Source organism: Mastigoproctus giganteus, chromosome 9 (assembly GCF_048544385.1).
Source record: "Mastigoproctus giganteus isolate SK-2022 chromosome 9, ASM4854438v1, whole genome shotgun sequence".
In the NCBI taxonomy this organism is placed as follows: Eukaryota; Metazoa; Arthropoda; class Arachnida; order Uropygi; family Thelyphonidae; genus Mastigoproctus; species Mastigoproctus giganteus.
Genome location: NC_143583.1, coordinates 215,528,095 through 215,548,837, shown reverse-complemented (window position 1 = coordinate 215,548,837; position 20,743 = coordinate 215,528,095). Strand labels below are relative to the sequence as shown.

At 35.7% G+C, this 20,743-nt stretch overlaps 1 protein-coding gene across 2 annotated transcripts in view; it reads right to left on the bottom strand.

Annotated features, from left to right (window-relative positions):
* Nucleotides 1-20,743, bottom strand: part of LOC150081121 (ubiquitin carboxyl-terminal hydrolase 24-like) — a 908,750-nt gene that overhangs the window by 762,140 nt on the left and 125,867 nt on the right. For both annotated transcript variants that reach the window (XM_090381072.1, XM_090381073.1), the window contains exon 9: nt 10,724-10,882. In XM_090381072.1, the coding sequence (XP_090237198.1) occupies nt 10,724-10,882 (159 nt within the window). The remainder of the gene's footprint in view (nt 1-10,723; nt 10,883-20,743) is intronic.

The following is a 20,743-nucleotide window of genomic DNA, read 5'->3' as shown; positions in this document are numbered from 1 at the left end:
ATTAAGCTACTGTACCAGGAACAGGAAGGAACTGTGAGAACAAAAATGGGAAACATGGATTTTTCACAATAGGTAACAGTCTCAGGGAGGGCTCTATTTTGTCACCTCACCTTTTTAATCTTTATGCCAAAAATATCATGTGTAAAGCTTTGGAAAATTTAGACTGGCATCAAAATTGGAGGACTGAAGATAAACAACCTTCATTATGCAGATGATATTGTGCTAATTTGTAATTCTAAGGATCATTTTAAAGAAACTCTGAGGAGAGTATGCGAAGCAAGTAAGAAAAAAGATTGTTTCTGAATGTGTGTAAAACTAAAATTATGGTGATTGGTGATAATCTTGGTTCCAGTAAAGTGAAGTTTAATGGGCAAGATATCAAAGAAGTTGATGAATTTGATTACTTAGGGTCAAGAATAAATAAAAATAGTGACTGCTCAAACGATGTAAAGAGACGACAGGCAATTGCTAAAATGTTGGTCGCTGATCTGATAAAATTATGGAGAGATCATGATCTGCCCCTAGAAACTGAGAATCATTGATTCGTTAATTTTTCCAGTTGCCACTTATGGATGTGAAGGATGGAATCTGAAGAGTTGACAGGAAGAAAATTGAGGCATTTGAAATGTGGTGTTACAGAAGAATACTACGTATTTCTTACTTGGATTGAAGAACAAACGAGTATTGAATAAAATTGGTATTGATTGAAATTGGCAGGCCTAAAATTCTTCTTCAAAGCATCAACGAAAGAAAATTCAAGTTTTTTGGTCATATAGTAAGAAGGGAAAACTTTCTGTTGAAGAATATAATGGAAAGAAAAACCGAGGAGAAAGGGTGAAGAGGAAGACCTGTAACTAGGTGGAAGGAATTTGCTGGTGGCCACAAAAGCTCCTCAGGGAGCTATGTGATTGGAAGAAGAAGATGGTCCCAAGAACTGAGTAAGTTATTAAAATCAAACTTTATATTTTTGTATGGATTATGCTTTTTGTTACAACGTGAGTGTGCGTTTTTTAGCTAGCATGATATGACTAAGATTAAATAATTTGTAAATACAGTGTTTGGTGTTTAGAGAACTATAGCTAAATAAAATTTTATTGAAGAATTTGTTCTTAAGACCATGTGGATACAGGGATTTGTGGATACACATATAAATGTTTTCGTAGTACTCATGTGTGTGGTTATCATCTATGCATACTTAATTCATATTATATATGAATCATATATATATATATATATATATTCAATATATATGATTGATTATAAGGCTGCCAGAGCAGGTCGTGGGGTATTATCAATGATATACAGCAATTTTGCTAGTAGGGAAAAGGAGGTGATTATCCCTTTGTATAAGGCAATGGTCAGGCCATGCCTTGAGTACTGCGCACAGGTCTGGAGGAAGGATGTATTGAGCGAGTACAGAGAAGGGTAACAAGATTGGTGAGGGAACGAAGAGGTGGTCTTACCAAGAAAGGCTTAAGTTCTGAAAATTGTAGCATCTGGAGACTAGGCACCTTTGGGGTGATCTGATTGAGGTGTATAAGGCCTTGAATGGGTTAAGCAGGCTCAATTCCGATGGGATTCTTCCTCTTTCTCCGATTACAAACCTGAGGGGGCATAAATTCAAATTGAGGAAAGACAGTCATAGAAGTACAGAAATTTGCCTTTAGCCAGTGGGTAGTTGATTGCTGGAACAAACTTCCATCTGTTGTTATGGAAGTTGATAGTAAGATGCATTAAGGGCTTATGCCTCAGGCTGCAAGAGAAACAATATTTTTGTTTTTTTGTTCAATAAAGGCATTTTATCGATTTGAGTCAGTGTTTTAGTAGCATCATAGATGAATAATTTACTACTTCCCTAACTTAATTAAATTTATTTTATTACTTCTCTAACTTAGTTTCCAACTTTCGACACATGGGGTAGTTAGCTTAATTTAATTTTAATTACTTAATTTTTCCGATTTCTTACACTTGGGTTGGCCAGCTTAAACCATATATACTTTAGCTCACATTTAGTTGAAACTTTTTATTACTCCACTGCAGTATAGATTGCCAAGACCTACACAACCCCAGTAAGTTATCCTATTTCTTTTCATTATTTTTAATCTTTACTTCCAGCCTCTGTCAGGTCAGCCATGAAATATACGCATGCCTTGTGATTTAAATTTAAATTTTAACCCTGGTATACTTTACCGAATTTTCACATGTACCATGTGCTGCATATATTTCATGTCAGAAACAGAGGCTTTACTTACTTACTTATTGCCGTTTCCTCCTTTGATTTCGGCAGCTGGCCCCGGATGAAGGTGCCGAAGGTGCATAGGATGAACAGCATTAAGTAATTCTTATTACCTCTTTTTCTCTTAGCTACCGTCTTTGTTCTCCGTGATTGCAATTTCTGTTCCGTTAGCCCTTTGTGCTCCATAATGACGAGTGCAATAATGTTAGTGCTTTGCCTTTCTCTACTTACAAACTTATATATATATATATATATATATATAAATGGGTATTCAATGTAACTCACTAAAGGTAATGTTTAAAGAGTTACATATGAAAAAGGTATACAGTTGATGAAATGGTTTTAGTGAATCCAAAATTAATAAATAGGTATGACAGATGCACCTAATTGCGCAAAGCAGCATTAAAGGATGCAAGAGTAAATATAAGTTTTATTAAAAAGTTATATTAATATATTGAATTAAATATGTATAAATGGATGTGATAGTTATATAAAGTGCCAGCAACTAGCAGGGTGAGGAAAGTAGAAAAAGAAGTGTAGTAGATTTATGAAGGTGAAAGAATGTTAAAATCCTAAAGGTTATAATAAATTAAGAAAAATTATGGGCTGAATTACCAAGCTAATATAAAGTGGGGGAACTGTAAAGAAAAATAAGTACATTATATTATATTTTGATGTACTAATTTTCCCTAATTTTGCATAGGCAATTAGAAATAATTCAAATTTAACAGGGGGTCCTGTATTTTTATTTGCTAAATCTGGCAACCCTAAACAAAGGGGCAGTTTTTGGTGAAGGATCAGGGAAGAACAGGACACATGGATTCTGTTCAATCATTAGCCTTCCTTGGGATCATACTGACTTTGCATTTCCCTGGATTCCTCCTAAATTAACCTTCAATGAAACTCTTGAACAAATCTCTATATGACACAAGGTAGAAACTTTATACAGCATCACCAAAAAAAAAAAAAAAAAAAAAACCATTCTTCCTTAAGTATATTCAAAATAATCTTCTTCCTTAAATTTATTCAAAATAATCTTCTTCCTTAAATTTATTCAAAATACTCACTGCCACAACACAAGATGAAAGGTTATTCCAACAATCGACTATCTTCTGACTGAAAGCAAATTTCCATGTACTTTTTCTGCAACTATCCTACCTTAAGGATGCCATTAACATTTAGCTTACTTAATCCATTCAAAGTCTTAAAATATTTCAATCAGGTCTCCTTGCATATGCCTAATTTCTAGACATTGCAATTTGCTGAAGTATTTCTCCATAAGAGTACCCTTTTGTGCCTGTGTGTAAGCTTGCACTTCTCTGCACTTATTCCAAGAGATCCACATGCTTTCTAGAATAAGACTACCAGACATGTACGCAATACTTAAAATACATCCTACCATCTTTATACAATGGAACAATCATCTCCTTGTCCCTGCTGAATTCCTGTATATCAGACCATACCTCGGTACATATCCATCGTGTGATTGGTGTATAATCGGAATAAGGGACTGGGGTGGAATGTAAACAAGCAGATTGCTTTGCTGCTTCATCTGCAAGCTCATTTCCTGTGATTCCAACATGGATGGATATCCAGCAAAACTTGACAGTCAGGTTATTTTCATTGAGGTGATGTAACCAAGATCTGATTTGTGAGAGAAATGTGTGGAAATTTTGTGATTTATTGTGTAGGGCATTCACTGTGCTAAAAGAGTCTGTATATATTATGACCTGAATGTTTAGAAGATTATTAAGGAGATTTAAAGTCATTTTGATTGCACAGAGTTCAGCATTGAAAACACTACATTCAAGTGGTAACTGGCCAGAAACAGTGGACGCAGGAAGGATTATTACAGCTCCCATGGATATATCAGATTTAGAGTCATCTGTGTATATCTGAAGATTCTGAGCATTGGCCAATGTGTGAGCCGCATATAACTGTCTACGGTTGTGGTTCGATAGGCAGTGTTTTCCCCACTGAAGAAAGTAGCTATCGCAAAGAGGTATATACATTGCCCATGGTGCTTGTACTGCTTCTGCAGCTTTAGAAGATAGATCCTTTAGAAGATAAAATAATTAGTCTGTAATTACTCGTCACCCTCTGATCCCACTTTGTGAATTGGAGATACATCTCCATTCCGTATTCACCTGAGTCCAAGGATTCTGTCCTGTACAAATTTTGAAGATAATTGTGGGAAAGTTTATCAAAAGCTTTCTTTACAATGTGGCCTCCCCTGAGTCAAAAGATGCTGTCATAATTATAGCTAAGGATTTACTTACTTCCTTTGTCAGCTCCTTTAATATAACTTGATAGTCCCACCTACCCCAGGTACCTTTTTATATTTAACTTTAACAATTTCTCCTCCACTTCACTCTCAATTATTACAAAATCATTAAACTAACTGTTAAGAGTTTAATAAGCTTCTGTCCTCCACTTCCCTACAGAATTCCTCATGTGTGAATGTAGATGCAAAATACTCATTTAGTTTGTTAGATATCTGAGCAGAATTATCAACAGTTAAACCATCGATATTAAGTGGACTAACCTGATTTATCCCGTTCTTCCTTCTAGAGTTAATATAAGTAAAGAAGTCTTTGTTGTTTTTCTTTACATCCTTTGCCAAAGATTTCTCATAATCTGCATTCGCTTGCCTAGCCTACTTTTTGACTTGATTACAGATTAGCTTATATCTACCAGAGGCCTCTATTAATTTATATACATCCCATGCATTTTTCTTCTTAGCCACGAGTCTCATTAGTTCATCTGACATCCATTGAGGTCTAAACCTTGAACAGTATTTCTTAGTTGGTATGAAAAGCCTAGTAGCTTCCAAGATTTATTCCATCAATGCTTCCCAGATGCTGTTGGTAACATCATCAGTGGTTCCACTGTATAGAATTTAAAAACTGTCTGAGATCACCTTAGTCACCTTTACAAAAGCAAAAACTCTTCCCTGTAACGCTAATGGCAGTGGCATCTTTAGGTAAATCCCACATCAGTACACCGCAACCACTGCCACCTAGTGGTTGCTTTATCTGAAAATTTTTAATGCAGAAATAATCACTGCTGATAATTAGATCAAGAATATTACTCCCTCTAGTTGCCTGCTGATAATTAAATCACAAGTATTACTCCCTCTAGTTGCCTCTCGAACATGCTGCTGTAGAAAAACAATTATCCAATAAATCCACAAAAGTCTTGCTAGTGTGCGAGTGCTTCCCATTGCTTCCCATTTAGAATTTGCTGTTGGTAACGTCATCAGTTGGTCCCACTGCATAGAATTTAAAAACTGTCTGAGATCACTTTAATCACATTTACGAAAGCAAAACCCTTCTCTTTACTGTCGATGGTAGTGACATCTTTAGGTAAATCTCACATCAGTACACTGCAATCACTGACACCATGTGATTGCTTTATCTGAAAGTGTGCGAGTGATCAACCCACAAGTTCCAGTCAATATCTGGGAAGTTAAAATCCCCCATTATAAGACAATCTGATTTACTGACCCACTCTATTTCTTTGTTCAGTTGTTCATTATACTCATCAGAGTCATTCAGCCTATACCTTTACCCTCATTTTTGGTTTCCCAGTGCTTATGTCACACCAAACTGACTCAACATTGCACTGTCCACCCATATCAACTGGATGCACTTCCTTAGACTTTGTGTTTTTTAACTTACATATTCCAATTCTGCACTGATTATACTGTGTGAAAACCATATCTCTGATATCCCAACAATATCCACCTTTGATGAATTTGAAGTACCAGTACAGTACTTCAAATTCATGAAATTTATTTACCATACTCCCAGCATTGTTGTACATGCAAGTATACGTGCACCTTTTTTATTCTTAGTTACCCTAACACAGCCCATGTATTTACTTGGTCCATGATGACTCCCAGCTGTGCTTGAAATTCCCATCTTGTTTTCCAGGCTGCTGCTCAATCTAATAGAAGCAGTACAGAATGACCTTCACCTCTGCCTGTGGCTATTGTTAATCTTTTAGTCTGTGAATCCCCCCAAGCTAGCAGTTTTCCAACACCTAACACTGCCTTGATAGCATCAGGAAATATTCTTGCACTTTTTCTATTTAAGTGTATCCCATTGCTGTAGAAGCAGTCTCTCCTGTTAAGAAGCACAGTCCATGCTGAGAAAAATTCTACCCCATGAGCCTTGCACAATCTCTCCAGACCCGAATTTATTGACAAAGCTCTCATCATATACTCTCTCCTATTGTGTCTAGGCAGAGTTGCAGACACTTTCAAATTTAACCCTAACTCAACTTTTTTTTCAACATTGACCTGTACTTGTTAAGTAAATCTGCAGATTTCCTACTCTTAATAAATACTTTTTCCTTTATTTAATATTACAAAGATAAAATTTGAAGTATTCAGTTTTCGAAATTATGTTAATCAAAATCTTCTGAATTTGATGCTCTACTTAAAAACTCAATTAAAAATTCAGAATACGATTTAGGAATATAGATTTTGATTTAGAATTCAGGTTAAATTAAATGCGATTAAATCATATCTACATTATGATTTATATTCAGAAGTATAGGCACTTGACTAAAAATTTATTTCATTAACATGTAAAAATGAGCACTGAATACAGGGGCAACATGACAAATCCAGCAACCCCAGAAAGTTGTAAACTTTCAGTTTCCGGACAGTAAACCAAACTAAATATGAAATGTCGAAATTCAAGCACAGATAAAAGGAGAATGTATCCACAGAGCAGAGCATCCATCTACTTTTCAATAATTTTACTGCATAAGTAATTTATTTGCATAAGTAATTTATTTGTAACTATTTACTGTTCTTATTTATTACTTTATTTATCTCTAGTAATCATCTCAAAGTGATCACCTGTTCTGTTAAAAATAAAATAACAAGGAGGAAAAAATAGAGAAACATTAAATCTTTTTTTTTTTTTTTTTTTTTTTTTAATGATCAGAACACTTTCAATTGCCCTAAAATCAAGACAAAGAAATAGTTACTCCAGAAAGGAAAATGTATTTTTGATAAATTTTATTTAGAATGTGGGATTTGGATAATAATGTTGACATTTGCAGAAGCCGCAATCAGAGATAAATTCTCTGCAACTATGTTTGGTTACTTTTTCAGGGAATAATGTTTTAGTTATTGAAATATCGCACAACTATTTAATGCATAATTAAAATGGCAAGTTTTTTTGGGTTTTTTTTAATGAAAAGCCCAAGCATGGGAGGTATTAGAACCTATAGTACTTAATACCATGCATGGTTTGAAGGTTGAGAGAAGATACTTGTTTAACATTACACTTTAATTTTTGTAGATTGTAATTTTTAGAAAATACGTACGAAGGAAGTTTGTTCCAGAAGACAGAAGTTGAAGAAATAAATGAGGAAGAAGAAAAGTTGGTTCTGTGAGTTTGAAGTTGGACAGTAAGAGGATGCTAACTGCTTTCGGCATGTGTTCGGACTGGTTTGGAAGAGAGCAGAAATTATAGAAGCCAATTCAGAAGAACAGTGCCCATGGAAGTATCTACAGAAAAGGCATCCAGCAGAAACAGAACATCTATGAGACAAGGAGTGGAAAAACATTGTTAGAGATGGGTCATTAATTAACCTAAGTGCCCTCTTTTGAATGGAATCTAGAAGAGAGAGAGAGAGAGAGAGAGAGAGAGAGAGAGAGAGAGAGAGAGATGCTTTGTAAGGCATCACCCCAGATATGGGAACAACATTCCATGGTAGGGCAGATTTGCAAATTGTATAGAGCAAACACCTGTTTGGAAGAAAATTAACGTTGAAAGTGAAAAAGAAAACCCAGTTTTTCAGATGCAGAGGAAGCAATATTTGTAATGCGCTTATGCCAAGAGAGATTAGATTTTGATTTTGATTTTGATTTGGTAGTTGTTGGCGCATCGGCTTCTGTGGCCATATTGCACCTCCCAAGGTTTTTGCAGTACTTTTGATCCAAGCCCGAGGCGGGAATCGAACCCGCGACCTTTGGGTTGCTGGGCAGGTACTTTACCCACTTGGCTAGCCCGGTCGGCAAGAGAGATTAGAAGTCAGGGTAATCCCCAATAGATATATATAACACAGGACTGAGTTTTTGATGAATTATATCAACTAAATATTTCCCCCACTGGAAAATTATCTGGAGATCAGAATTTAGGAAATTGGTAGTGGATCTTGGAGAAGTTGAAGCAGTTTGTGCATGAAAAGGTTTCTCAAACTGGAAGGTAGAACGCAATGAGCAAAATGATGGATAGGATTTCCAGTCAATGGGAGGAGGTCATTAATATAAAAGAGGAAAAGAGTGGGAGAAAGAACTGAACTTTGGAGAACACCTGCATTAATGGAGAAGTTAGAAGACAGTCGTCAACCATCACCTGCAGTGAGTGGTCAGAGAGAAAACTGGATACCCAATTACAAAAAAACAGTCAGCAAACCATAAGATGGAAGTTTATTTAAAAGACTTATGCCAAACGTGATCAAAAGCCTGTAAAAAGTCAAGAGCAGCTGCTTGAGTTTCATCAAACTTTTCCAATGAATTTGTTCATAGATGGGTAACATAGCCAGTATATCACCAGTGGATCGACTGATGGAATCTATACTGGCAATCATTGATCAGATGGAAAGCTTCTATACAGTTTAAGATCTTGTTTGTTTGTTTGTTTGTTTCGGGAATTATTGGGCACATTGGCAACTATGGCCATAGTGCACCATACATATGGTAAGTATGCATGCCATTTCTTCTCAAATAGAGAAAATGGAAAAAAGGAAGCAGAAAGTAATTTTTTAACTAACTAAAGGAGGTGATATACTTTAATCATCTTGAGAAAGTTATAAATGCTTGAGACATTTATTTCATTATTTAAAAGTGAAGTAAGTGTAGGAGGATCTTCTGTTGTGCAAAGATTCTGTCATTCTCTTGTATATTTTGTGCATTCAACCAGAATGTGTTTCACTGAGAGTATTTTATTACAGTGATGACATTGAGGGGGTATCCCTCCTCTTAAAAGATAACCATGAGTGATATTTGTGTGACCTATTCACAGACGAGCCAATATTACCTCCTGATGTCGGATTGAACTGACACTGGAAGGCCATCGCTCGAGGTTTGGCTTGATACTTCGAAGCTTATTGTTAGGTTGATTTTCCCATGATAACTGCCATTGCACATGCATTTTTCCTGGATTATCGGTTGATAGTCTTGATGAGGCACTTTCCACTTGTTCTCGGGTAGTAGGTGAGCTAATTTTGGCAGCATTGTCCGCCAGTTCATTTCCAGGAATTGCCATATGTCCTGGGACCCAGCAGAAGTGTATGTTTTCCCCAAGTTCTGATAAGGTATGTAAAGAGCTGACTATTCTTTTCACGACTGGGTGGGTGATGTTCATGATTACAGTTTAAAAGTTGGCAGTTAATTGATTTCTCCATTACTTTAGAAAGAGTAGAATAAGTGCAATAGGACGATAACTGGGTGGGAAGTTTTGTCACTCCTTTTAGGAACTAGCTGGATAAGAACAAATTTCCAAGCAGACAGGAAAACACTGGTTGAATAAGAAAGTGTGAAAAAAATGCTAAACAGAACAGGAGTAAACTCAGGAACACTGGTTTTGGGAACAATGGAGAAATACCATCAAATCTAGAACTTTCTTGGCATCAAGACTGTTCTAAAAACACTGCTAAGTTTTTGGAAGATGCCCTTAATTGGAGGGGTGGGTTGTGTTTTCCACAAGTGGGCTATATGGAGCAAGTGTTTTTACAAAATTCTGAAAAATTAAAGAAATCAAGTTTTTTTACAAAATCAAGTAAATTTTACAAAATTTACTTGATTTCTTTTTTACAAGTTATTTTACAAAATTTGTAAAAAAATTTTACAAAAATGTTTTTACAAATTTTTACAACTAGTATGAGTCATACTAGTTGATAGATGAACTGATTGTGCCCAATATTCAGGGCAGACATTACTGTATGTGTTGTTTATACCTATAGTAAAATTATAGCTGTGTTGATATGAAATTTTCAAAACAAAAAAAAAAAAAGCAGTAATCTATAACCTGTTTTTTTTTTTTATTAAAAAAAATTTATTTTAATCAATCCATTAATAATCTGATTGTAGCCCTCTCTGGATTTACTAAGGATCTCCATATGATCAAAGAAAGAATAAAATAGGCATTATCAAACTGTTTATGGGTCTCACAAAAGCTGATAACCAGCCTCTTTATGTTGTTTTTTTTTTTTTTTTTTCACGGCACTAATGCAGTTCTGACAATGCTGCCATTAAGGTGGCTGTATGTTGAGCTGATACAATAAAGTGTTAGAATGTCAAGTATTTAATATACATGCAACATAAGCTGTGGTTTCAGAAATAAATTTTGTAAAATGTGGGCAAGTACACTACCTATCATAAGTTAGTAAAACTATGGCAAGTTTATTTAGAGCATTGAAAGTCTGCTGGCCAATAAACAGAATGCATAGAAAAATGAGACTTACCTCTTTAAGTCCATTCATACGTGCATTGAACTGTGGACATTTGAGCATTCTAATAATAACATCCAAATAAAGAGCATTTGTAATGGATACTTGCTGTGGCCACAACTGAAGACACAGTAACTTCATAGCTTTCAACAGTTCAGAAACAGAGCATATTTCCTTCATAAAATAAAAATGAAAGGCATTACTAGGTTACAATGACAAATTTCAGAAATGAAAGAGATTGAATCCAAAAATTGAATCTAGAAGGTATGCTACTCATTAAAAAGGTGATGATTAATAATATGGTAATTAATAATTACCATATTATTTTAATTACCACTTATTTTTCATGGTAATGTAATTAAATCACTTTAATTACATTACCATATTTATTAATAATAATAAAAAGTCATATGGTAATTAATAATAACAATTAATAATAGAATTCAATGTAAAATTTGACAAACAAAACTTGTCAGAAGTTTCATACAAGTTTTGTAAGTTGACTTTTATGTTTGTATCTTTTCTGAATCTTTCTAAATGAGGTACTATTCACTGATCATATGCAATCCATATTTTCTTTGTATTTTCTGCATGTGCTAATGTGGTGGGCACACTTTTCTCCTTCAGTTTAAAATAGCAGATCAAATTTTGTCAATTTCACATCTTACGCTTTTAAATTTGTGGTAAAGTTTAAGGTTGTGCTGTTTTTATAATTACCACTTAATTACATGAATCATTATGAACTGTTTTTAATCATAACTTCTTACCATAAAATCAGTTCTAAGTGCAGTTCGATGCTTTTGTGCTACTAATCAAAAATGTGCATCTGAAGTGATAATAGAAGCTTATTCAAACAAGAAATGAGAGATGTGTAGCTCTTCTACGACTCACCAAATATAACATAGCAAACCAAGACATCTGTATAAAGAAATGCTGCCAAATCATCATCTGCCAGATGAGAAGAAGACCTTTCGAAGAACAGATGAGCATCACGGAGATATAGGATCAGTCAACAAATGAGTTTTATACCGTAGTAGACCAGAGACAACAGCCTTATCTGCACCACATTCAAAAATTATAAGACTTCATTGAAACGGATTTCCCACCATAAGAAATGTTTTGTACTTGATATCTATAACATGTGCTCGCAATCCTCTTTTCTACCCTCCACATTTTCTAATGATGCTGGCTTCACAGGAAACAGCAGAATCAACTTTTACAACATTCATAACTGGGCAGAAGACAATCTGTATGAGCAGATTGTCTTCTGCCCAGTTATGAATGCTGAATGCAGTTATGAATTCTGCCCAGTTACGAATGCTGAATGCGGAAGACAATCTGCTAATGCAGATTGTCTTCAAAATCAGAAGACAATCTGCATTAGCAGATTGTCTTCTGATTTTAGTCAGCTGAGTTGCAAGACTACCTGGATGGGCATTTCCCTGATAAATGGATGGGCCATGGAAGCCCTGCTGCATTGTACTCACTCCCTAGACCTGAATCCACTTGAAATACCTATGGGGCCATCTGAAATACATCATTTATGTGACACCTGTTGATAACATTGAAATGCTTCCCAAACAGGTAGAACAAGAATGCTAACAAATACAAATAATGTCTGGACTTTTTGAATCATCAGAAAGTCCATGTGTTCATGCCTGAACACATAGGACTACACAGCAGTCATTTTGAGCACTTTCTTTAATCTTGATTGCACAAGATCTTTGAATCCCTCAAACAATTTCAGTGATTTTGTGCTCTTTGTCTATTTGGTCCAAATGGCTGAAACTCTCAACAACTTTCAATAAAAGTGTTTTCTTTGATTCTGCTTTACAATGAGAAATCTTTGTTAGTTATAGTACAAAGTAAAAATGCTGGCACAAGTTAAGCCTATTTTCAATAATTATATGCATGTGCTAAATATCATGAACTTAAAATTAGCATGCATCGCTTATATACAATTATCGAAGTATGCACCCTTCATGCTTCATGGCAGTCCATCCTCACAAGTTTTTGATTGACATTTTGCTCACTCTTAGTCAAAGATAATAAGGGTGATATCGGTAACGGCAAATAATGCAAGAAATCAAGCTTATATGGAACACGTTTTTAGCCGAATATAGATTGCAAAGACTCATGAAAGACAATATTGTCAATCGATGCTGTGATTCCTCTTGTGTATTCACAGATAATTTTCAGGTTTTTAATTATATTCTTCTCCTTTAAAGAGGAGATTGAAATGTGGAAGGTGAATGAAAATGGTGACTGCTGTGTAGTACTGTGTAGTCACTAAGTGACATTCCCTTTATTTAAAGGGAATGTCACTGAAAGAAATTCATGAAGACTTGCAGAAAACATTAAGTAAGTATGTTTTAGGATAGGGCAGCTTCTAGAATGTTAGTTCAATTCCACCTTGTTTCACAAATAAATAAAATCAATTTAACAATAATGAAATCTTCACATTTAACAGTAACAATGACATAGTTATCAGCAGCCAATACTTAATCCCCAAAATAGAGGTCAAAATTACAATTTACTATTAACTGAACATTTTAAAGTTAACTTAAAAAAAAAAAAAAAAAAAGTTGTAACAACAACTTTAAATTTAACATTATTGACATTGTTATTTACAACTTAATAAAAATTGTGAATTTTTATCAAGTTGTAAATAACAACTACTAACTACTAACAAATGGCTACTAACAAAATGAGTGCTGAAATCACAGCTGAATTGTATCTAAGATTAATACAAATTGTGAATTGAATACACAATCATAAATGCTTCTATCCTTTATATACCTAACCCAGCAGCTGAATTGAGTGCACGGGTACAAATGGTCAGATAAAATCATGAAATATACAGTTATTTACAAGAGGTAAAACCCACTTCAAGCTTTGGGTAGTCAAACCACATTACAACAAACAGTAGGTAGGTTGCTAAGGCATGCATACGTTTATTACTCTGCTGATATACACAGTCTTATTCATTATGAACTTCGACTGTTAATATTTCTGCTCAGATAGCTGACAAACTGAACGAGTATTTAGCACCAAAGGTTTATCAACTCTGCCAGGCAGCTAAATGATTATGATTTTATAATAACTGAGAGCAAAGTGGAGGAGAAATTGTAAAATCTAAACATAAGAAAGGCTGGGGTGGATGAGATCGATCCAGTTATATTAAAGGAGCCAGCAAAGGAAATAGGCACACCCTTAGCCATAATTATGAGAGCTTCCTTGGATTCAGGGGATATAAATATGGACAGGAGATGTGCCAATGTGACCCCAATTCACAAGGGGGGATTGAAGGGTGACACGAGTAATTACAGACCAGTTAGTTTGACTTTTGTTCTGGGTAAAATAATGGAGTCACTGGTTAAAGATGCATTGCAGGATCATCTAAACAAGACCGCAGCAATAATTCAGACACAGCATGGGTTTATTAAGGGAAAGTCTTGTCTGACAAATTTGATTGGATATTATGATGTGGTCACAAAAGAACTGGACGCAAAAAATTATTTTGATATCATATACTTGGATTTCAGGAAAACTTTTGAGACTGTTGTGCATGGAAGACTACTGTACAAATTGGAGCAGAATGGTATTAAGGGTAAGTTGCTACAATAGATAAAAGGATGGTTGAGTGGGAGAAAACAGGGGTGGTAATCAATGGGTGCTGCTCTTCGTGGACTAATTTTATTAGTGGAGTCCCACAGGTTTGGTGTTGGGTCCGGTGTTGTTTTGTATATTTATCAATGATATTGATGAAGGTATATCAGGCTTAGTGTCGAAGTTTGCAGATGATACAAAGGTTGGCAGGGTTGTTAATGACAGTAATGGCAGTGTGCTACTGCAACAGGATCTAGAAAATTTGGGAAGAGGGGCTGAGAAGTGACAACTGAAGTTTAACATTGACAAATGCAAAGTACTGCATATGAGTAGAAGTAATTCCAGAGAAACGTACCAGCTGTGTGGTACTACACTTAAGATGGTAGAATATGAAAAAGACCTGGGAGTAATTGTGCAGTCAGATATGAAGTTTTCTGAGCAATGCAGACAGGCTGCCAGAGCAGGTCATGGGGTTTCGTCAATGATATACAGGAATTTTGCTAGCAGGGAAAAGGAGGTGTTTGTCCCTCTGTATAAGGCAATGTTCAGGACACGCATTGAGTGCTGTGTACAGGTCTCTAGGCCTCATTTTAGGAAGGATGTAGATTTGCTTGAGCGTGTACAGAGAAGGGCAACAAGATTGTTGAGGGGAATGAAGGGATCCTCTTACAAAGAGAGGCTTAATTTCTGCAAATTGCAGCAGCTGGAGACTAGACACCTGCGAGATGATCTCATTGGGGTGTATAAGGCCTCGAATGGGTTGAGCACGCTGAATTCAGATGGGATTTTTCCACTTGTTCAGATTACGAACCTTAGGGGGGCATAAATTGAAACTGAGGAAAGATAGATGCAGACTAGATGTGCGGAAATTTGCCTTTAGCCAGCGAGTGGTTAATTGCTGGAACAAACTTTCATCTGTCGTTGTAGAAGTTGATCGGTTAAATAAATTTAAGGAGGAACTGGACAAACATTTGGAATTTGGATTTTTTTGGCTGATGCTGCATAAGCTGATACACTTGCTTTCTTGCATCATGTGCCACTACTACTACACTGCTCTTTGTGGACTAATGCTATTAGTGGAGTCACCCAGGGTTCGGTGTTGGGTCCATTGTTGTTTGCTGTATTTATTAATGATAATGATGAAGGTATATCAGACTTAGTGTCCAGGTTTGCAGATGATAAAAAGGTTTGAATGGTTGTTAATGACACTAACGACAGCACGCTGCTGCAACAGGATCTACAAAAGTTCAGCAGATGGGCTGAGAGGTGGCACTGAAGTTTAACATTGGCAAACGTAAAGTACTGCATATAGGCACCAGTAACCCCAGAGTAACATATCAACTGTGCTGAACTACACTCAAGGGGGTAAAGAATGAAAAAGAGTTGGGGGTAATTGTGCAGTCAGATAGGAAGTTTTCTGAGCAGTGCAGACAGGCTGCCAGGACAGCTCATGGATTTTTGTCAATGATATACAGGTATGATATTCAAAGCATCCATAGCCGAGTGGTCAGCAACGGGAGCGTAGTAGCACACGCTCTTTCAGCAGACCAGGGTTCAAGCCCCCAACTGCTAAATGCAGTTGATCTGCCAACCCGCACTGGACCAGCGTGGCAGATTATGGTTCATTTCCCTCAACATGAATCATTGAGGAAGATCTTGCCATCCTCCTCAATGAGTCATGTTGAGGAAGATGGCATTATCAATCGAGGTGGATCAATAATGGCTGCAGTTTACCTTACCTTTTATACAGGGATAATGAGGTGATTATCCCTTTGTATGAGGCAATGATCAGGCCATGCCTTGAATACTGTATATAGGTCTGGAGGCCTCATTTTATGAAGCTTGCAGAGCTGCTGGAAAGAGTACAGAGAAGAGCAATGAGATTGGTAAACAGAACAATAGGTTGCTCTTAAGAAGAAAGGTTAAGTTCTGCAAATTGCAGTGTCTGGAGACTAGGCACCTGCGAGGTGATCTAAATGAGGTGTATGAGGCCTTGAATGGTTTGATCAAGCTCAATGCTGATGGGATTCTTCCTCTTGCCCAGATTAATTGCCTGAGGGGATATAAATTCAAATTAAGGAAAGACAGTTGTAGAATAGATGTGATGTGCAGAAATTTGCCTTTAGCCCTCAAGTGGCTGGAACAAACTTTCATCTGTCATTGTGGAATTTGACAGCTTAAATAAATTTAATCCATTTATGCCTTGAGTCAGAATTATTTATTAATTTTACAATTATATGAGAAATAAGGACAAATAAAACCTAATGACATGAGAAATGCAGTTTTATTCATCCAAATATGATTTTTTTTTTATAATAAAAACAAAGTACAGCAGACTCTCGATTTACCGGGATCAGATTAACCGGGACACTTCAAGACTCCAAATGAAAAAAAAATCAACCAGAAATCATAAAATTCAAGTAATAACTAGAATAGGTATAAACAGATGTTTTGCAAGTGACAAGAAGTGGCATTATAAGTCATCATTGGGAGATTAGTGTACCTATTATCTTGCAACCCCTGCTGTCTTCACATCTGCAGCTAAAAGAAAAAAAAAAAAAAAAAAGAGACCAAATGTTTAGTTTGTTTTAGTGCGTCGCGTCAATTGTTGTGTTCAATCAGCACAAAAAGCAAATTTTGTTTCATTATTTATGTCAGGGATATCGGAATTTTTATTATTTATTTATTTGTTCAAAAATTGCGAAAATGATGGGCAAACGCAAGAATTGTTCTTTCAATTAAACAAAAACTTGAAATTATTCAAAAGTTTGAAAAAGGTGCATCCGTTAAATCTCTAATGAACCATTATAATGTTGGTGACCAAACCATATATGACACTGTAAAAAATAAAGGGAAGCTATTAGATTTAAAATCAACATTGTAAAAAATAAAGGGAAGCATCGTATCGGACACGTGAGTAGAACATGGCAAGTTTTTTTCATTTTTTTTATCTATCACCATACTTTTTACGTAGGTTGCTGAACATTTTTCGATACAGTAAGTCCCCGACTTATGTAGCTTCAGACTTATGTTATGTTATTTATATTTTTTTTATATGATTGAAGATTTCAATGAAGGGGACACATTTCACTATAATACTGTAACTTAAAAATCCACAGAATTCCAACTATCAGTATTATCACAATGCAATAAAATCGAGTTTACTACTCATTTATAATGAATTACAGTAACAGAAAAGCCCAGTAACCCGGAAAGTGCAAATTGTTTTTATTGTTTTATGGTAGTCTTCTTCTTCAAGAGGAGTGTTTCCGTTTACAATGGGTTTCCTCAGCCTACAAGTTATTTTTTGGTAGGAATTTTTTCCCCACCATAAAGTGCAGTTCAAGGCATCTTGGTCAGTTAAGCCTCAGGCTGTCATGCACTCCCATACTCCATCCATCCAAGTCCTCCTAGGTCTTCCTCTTTTCCTTCTTCCAGGAGGTATCCATTCCAGGATAGCCTCTGGATGGTAGTGACCTACAGAAATGTGCTTTAGTAAAATGTGAGCTTACATGGGGTGATAATAGTGAGTTTTCACCTTAATCCTGTGAAGTTCTTTTCAGAAAATTAAATTTTCTGAAAAGAACTGTTATCGTGATGCTGACTAAGAGAATAAGTGACAGTGGTACTAGTAAATTCATCAAGAAAAGGAAAGTGATTGAGTTGGATCAGAAAGTTAAAATAACAAGGATGTATGAAAAGGGCTAAACATTAACAAGTATCGTGCGGAATTCAGATTTGTCAGTGGCAATGGTGAACACGATAATAAAGGAGCAAGACAGAATATGAGAAGCAGTGAAGGGATCAGTACCAATGAAGTCAACTATAACAATCAAAACCAAAACACATATCAGTTTTTACAGTACTAATGTGTTTTTTCTTCCTTTTATGTTTTCTTATGTGCCACTCTGGCTACTTCACAGCCATGTCCAGATAAAGTTTTTAATTGAACTAATTAAAAATATATAACTATTTTTCTTCATTCTTCTGAGGATATTATGTAGTTTTTGTAATTTTGGCATATCAGGGATAGTAGCAATATTTTATTAGTCATTCCCAAGTTACGTAAGAAGTCCTGGAAAGTATCTCTTACATATGTCGGGGACTTGCTGTATTTTTGAATTAACAGGGAAATTGATTATTCGGGAATTTTTTTTTACCATCTATCCCAGAAAGTTGAAAGTCGACTGTATGTTAATTAAGTGTTACTAAATATGGTAAACCTTGAAGCATTTTACATATAACCCTCTATTATATTTCTTGTATCTTGTTGTTTTCATACAAAAATGCATACATCTTGTTTGATTTTTTTGGGGAACAACCTAATGTGCATGCATGTCAAATTGACTTTCATTCAAGTTTTGCTGTGGTCTTCCTCGCTGGCCATGTTGTGGTATATTGCAATATTGCTCAAAATAAAATCGTAACTATAGTTTTACAAAAACCTAATAGGTTCATTGCATCTTTGCCTTTGCATATTCAAGGTAGCTGCCAGGCGTTTTTCACAGCTACAGCAATCAAATATGTAATAAGGCTGGAATACCATTTTTTTTCCTGAATACCAGTTCTGTATATTTAGATACTGATGAATATTTTTTTCCTGAATACCAGTTCTGTATATTTAAATACTGATGAATAGCATGAAGCCTGAATAATCAGTTTAAACCCCATTGCATTTGAACAAAGGCTCACAACATTATTATCGTTCCATCAACACAACAATACTTCATCATTTGCATCTATTCGAAAATCAAACGAGCCTCTACTTTTGTTTAAAATCATTTTTCCTTTGCACTGGGCAATTTTCGAGTCTGTTATCACGAATGGTTCCTGCAACTTTGACTGACATCTCTTTTAACTTTGCCATTAGCTTTTTACTAGTAAAAAAGTTGTCAAAGCATAATTGAAAAGGTTTTGGATTGTGTTTCAATAGAATTTCAGAAAATTTGACAACAAGATCTTCTCCTGACCCAAAGCTAATTTTTTTTCCTGCTCCAGTTGTGGATCTTCTTCCTTGATATGGTTCAAACCAAACCAAATATCCAAGCGTTGTAGTGCCGCACCAATTCTTGTAACTAAAACAAATTGGTTTTCCACAAATGAACTGTTTACATCCATGTATTTCCAAAGTATTCATACATTGACTGGTTAAAGCTATAAAATTCTTCCAAAAGGGCATACTGAAGAAACTTCATTCAGAGGATTCATCAGAGGTCTGAGTTTAATAAATTTATCAGAATTGTCTAATTCAGTGTTGTCTGCAAAGTGTAAATTTGAAAAGACAGCGTTGAATCTATCACTCATTGCAATGGCAACAAGAGAATGACGAGTATCAGATGCATTCTTCCAAAACATCCTTCTTGATGATGGTGGCTATAGTGGCTATTAGCTGTTTAGTGGCTATTATTAGCCACTAAACAGCATTATTCCAAAGAAACACTTCATTTCTTCATTAGTTACCTGCAAGTTTTGATTTTTTTGAAAACCATACCTATTCATGCCTGTGGCAATTACACTTATTATATCATCATCAAAGAACAATTTGAAATATTGCGATGGTGACAGATTTTGGTTTATGAGTTGTTCCATGTGAACGTCTTCTACTGACCAAGCTGCAATTTTAGTATGAATGTTTCTCTTTTCCCATTTGCACTTATGTAGATATTTCTTCCTTTATTCCATCAGAGGGGATTTAGGTGCGTCCGCTTCAATTGAAGAATCATCTAAAGCAGCTTGAGCGTTAAGCATGCTTCCAGGAAAATTATTGATCATTCCTAGACCATCTTCTTCATCAGTAAAATTCCTGGTTGGGTTGCATTCTTAGGTGGCAATATAGTAATAAAAAATTCTTTTTCTTTATTGTTCATGGGTAGACAGCCATCTTCAGCTGAATTCAAAATGTCATTTCATTTTGAGGAAATTTTGGATTTGCTGGAGAACTGTTTAGGATACATTCTGCTGAAAAAAAAAAAAAAAATGTATGTATGTGTGAATGTATGAGGGTGGTTCAATAAAGAATCACCCTGACCTAGCTGCAGAGGTGCTAGCCTGTTGATTCTTGACACAGGTTTTAGTCCTTCTCTACATAGCCAGCATGCAGATTTACACATTTTTCCCCATTGATGGATGAAGCTATGGATACCGTTTTTGTAAAAGTGGTGAGGTTGGTCTTTCAACCATGACTCTGTTGCAGAAATGAGTGCTCGTCATCAGGGAAGTGGGTCCCCCGAAGAAATGATTTGAGGGAAGGAAACAAGAGGTCCGATGGTCAAAATCAAGTGAGTAGGCTGAATGGGGCAGTATTTCGTATCCACAAGTGGCCGCTTGTGTTGTTGCAATTTCAGAAGTGTGAACTGGGGCATTGTCTTGAAGCATTCTCACACCTTTGAACAGCATGCCATGCCTACATATTTTGATTTTCTCTTG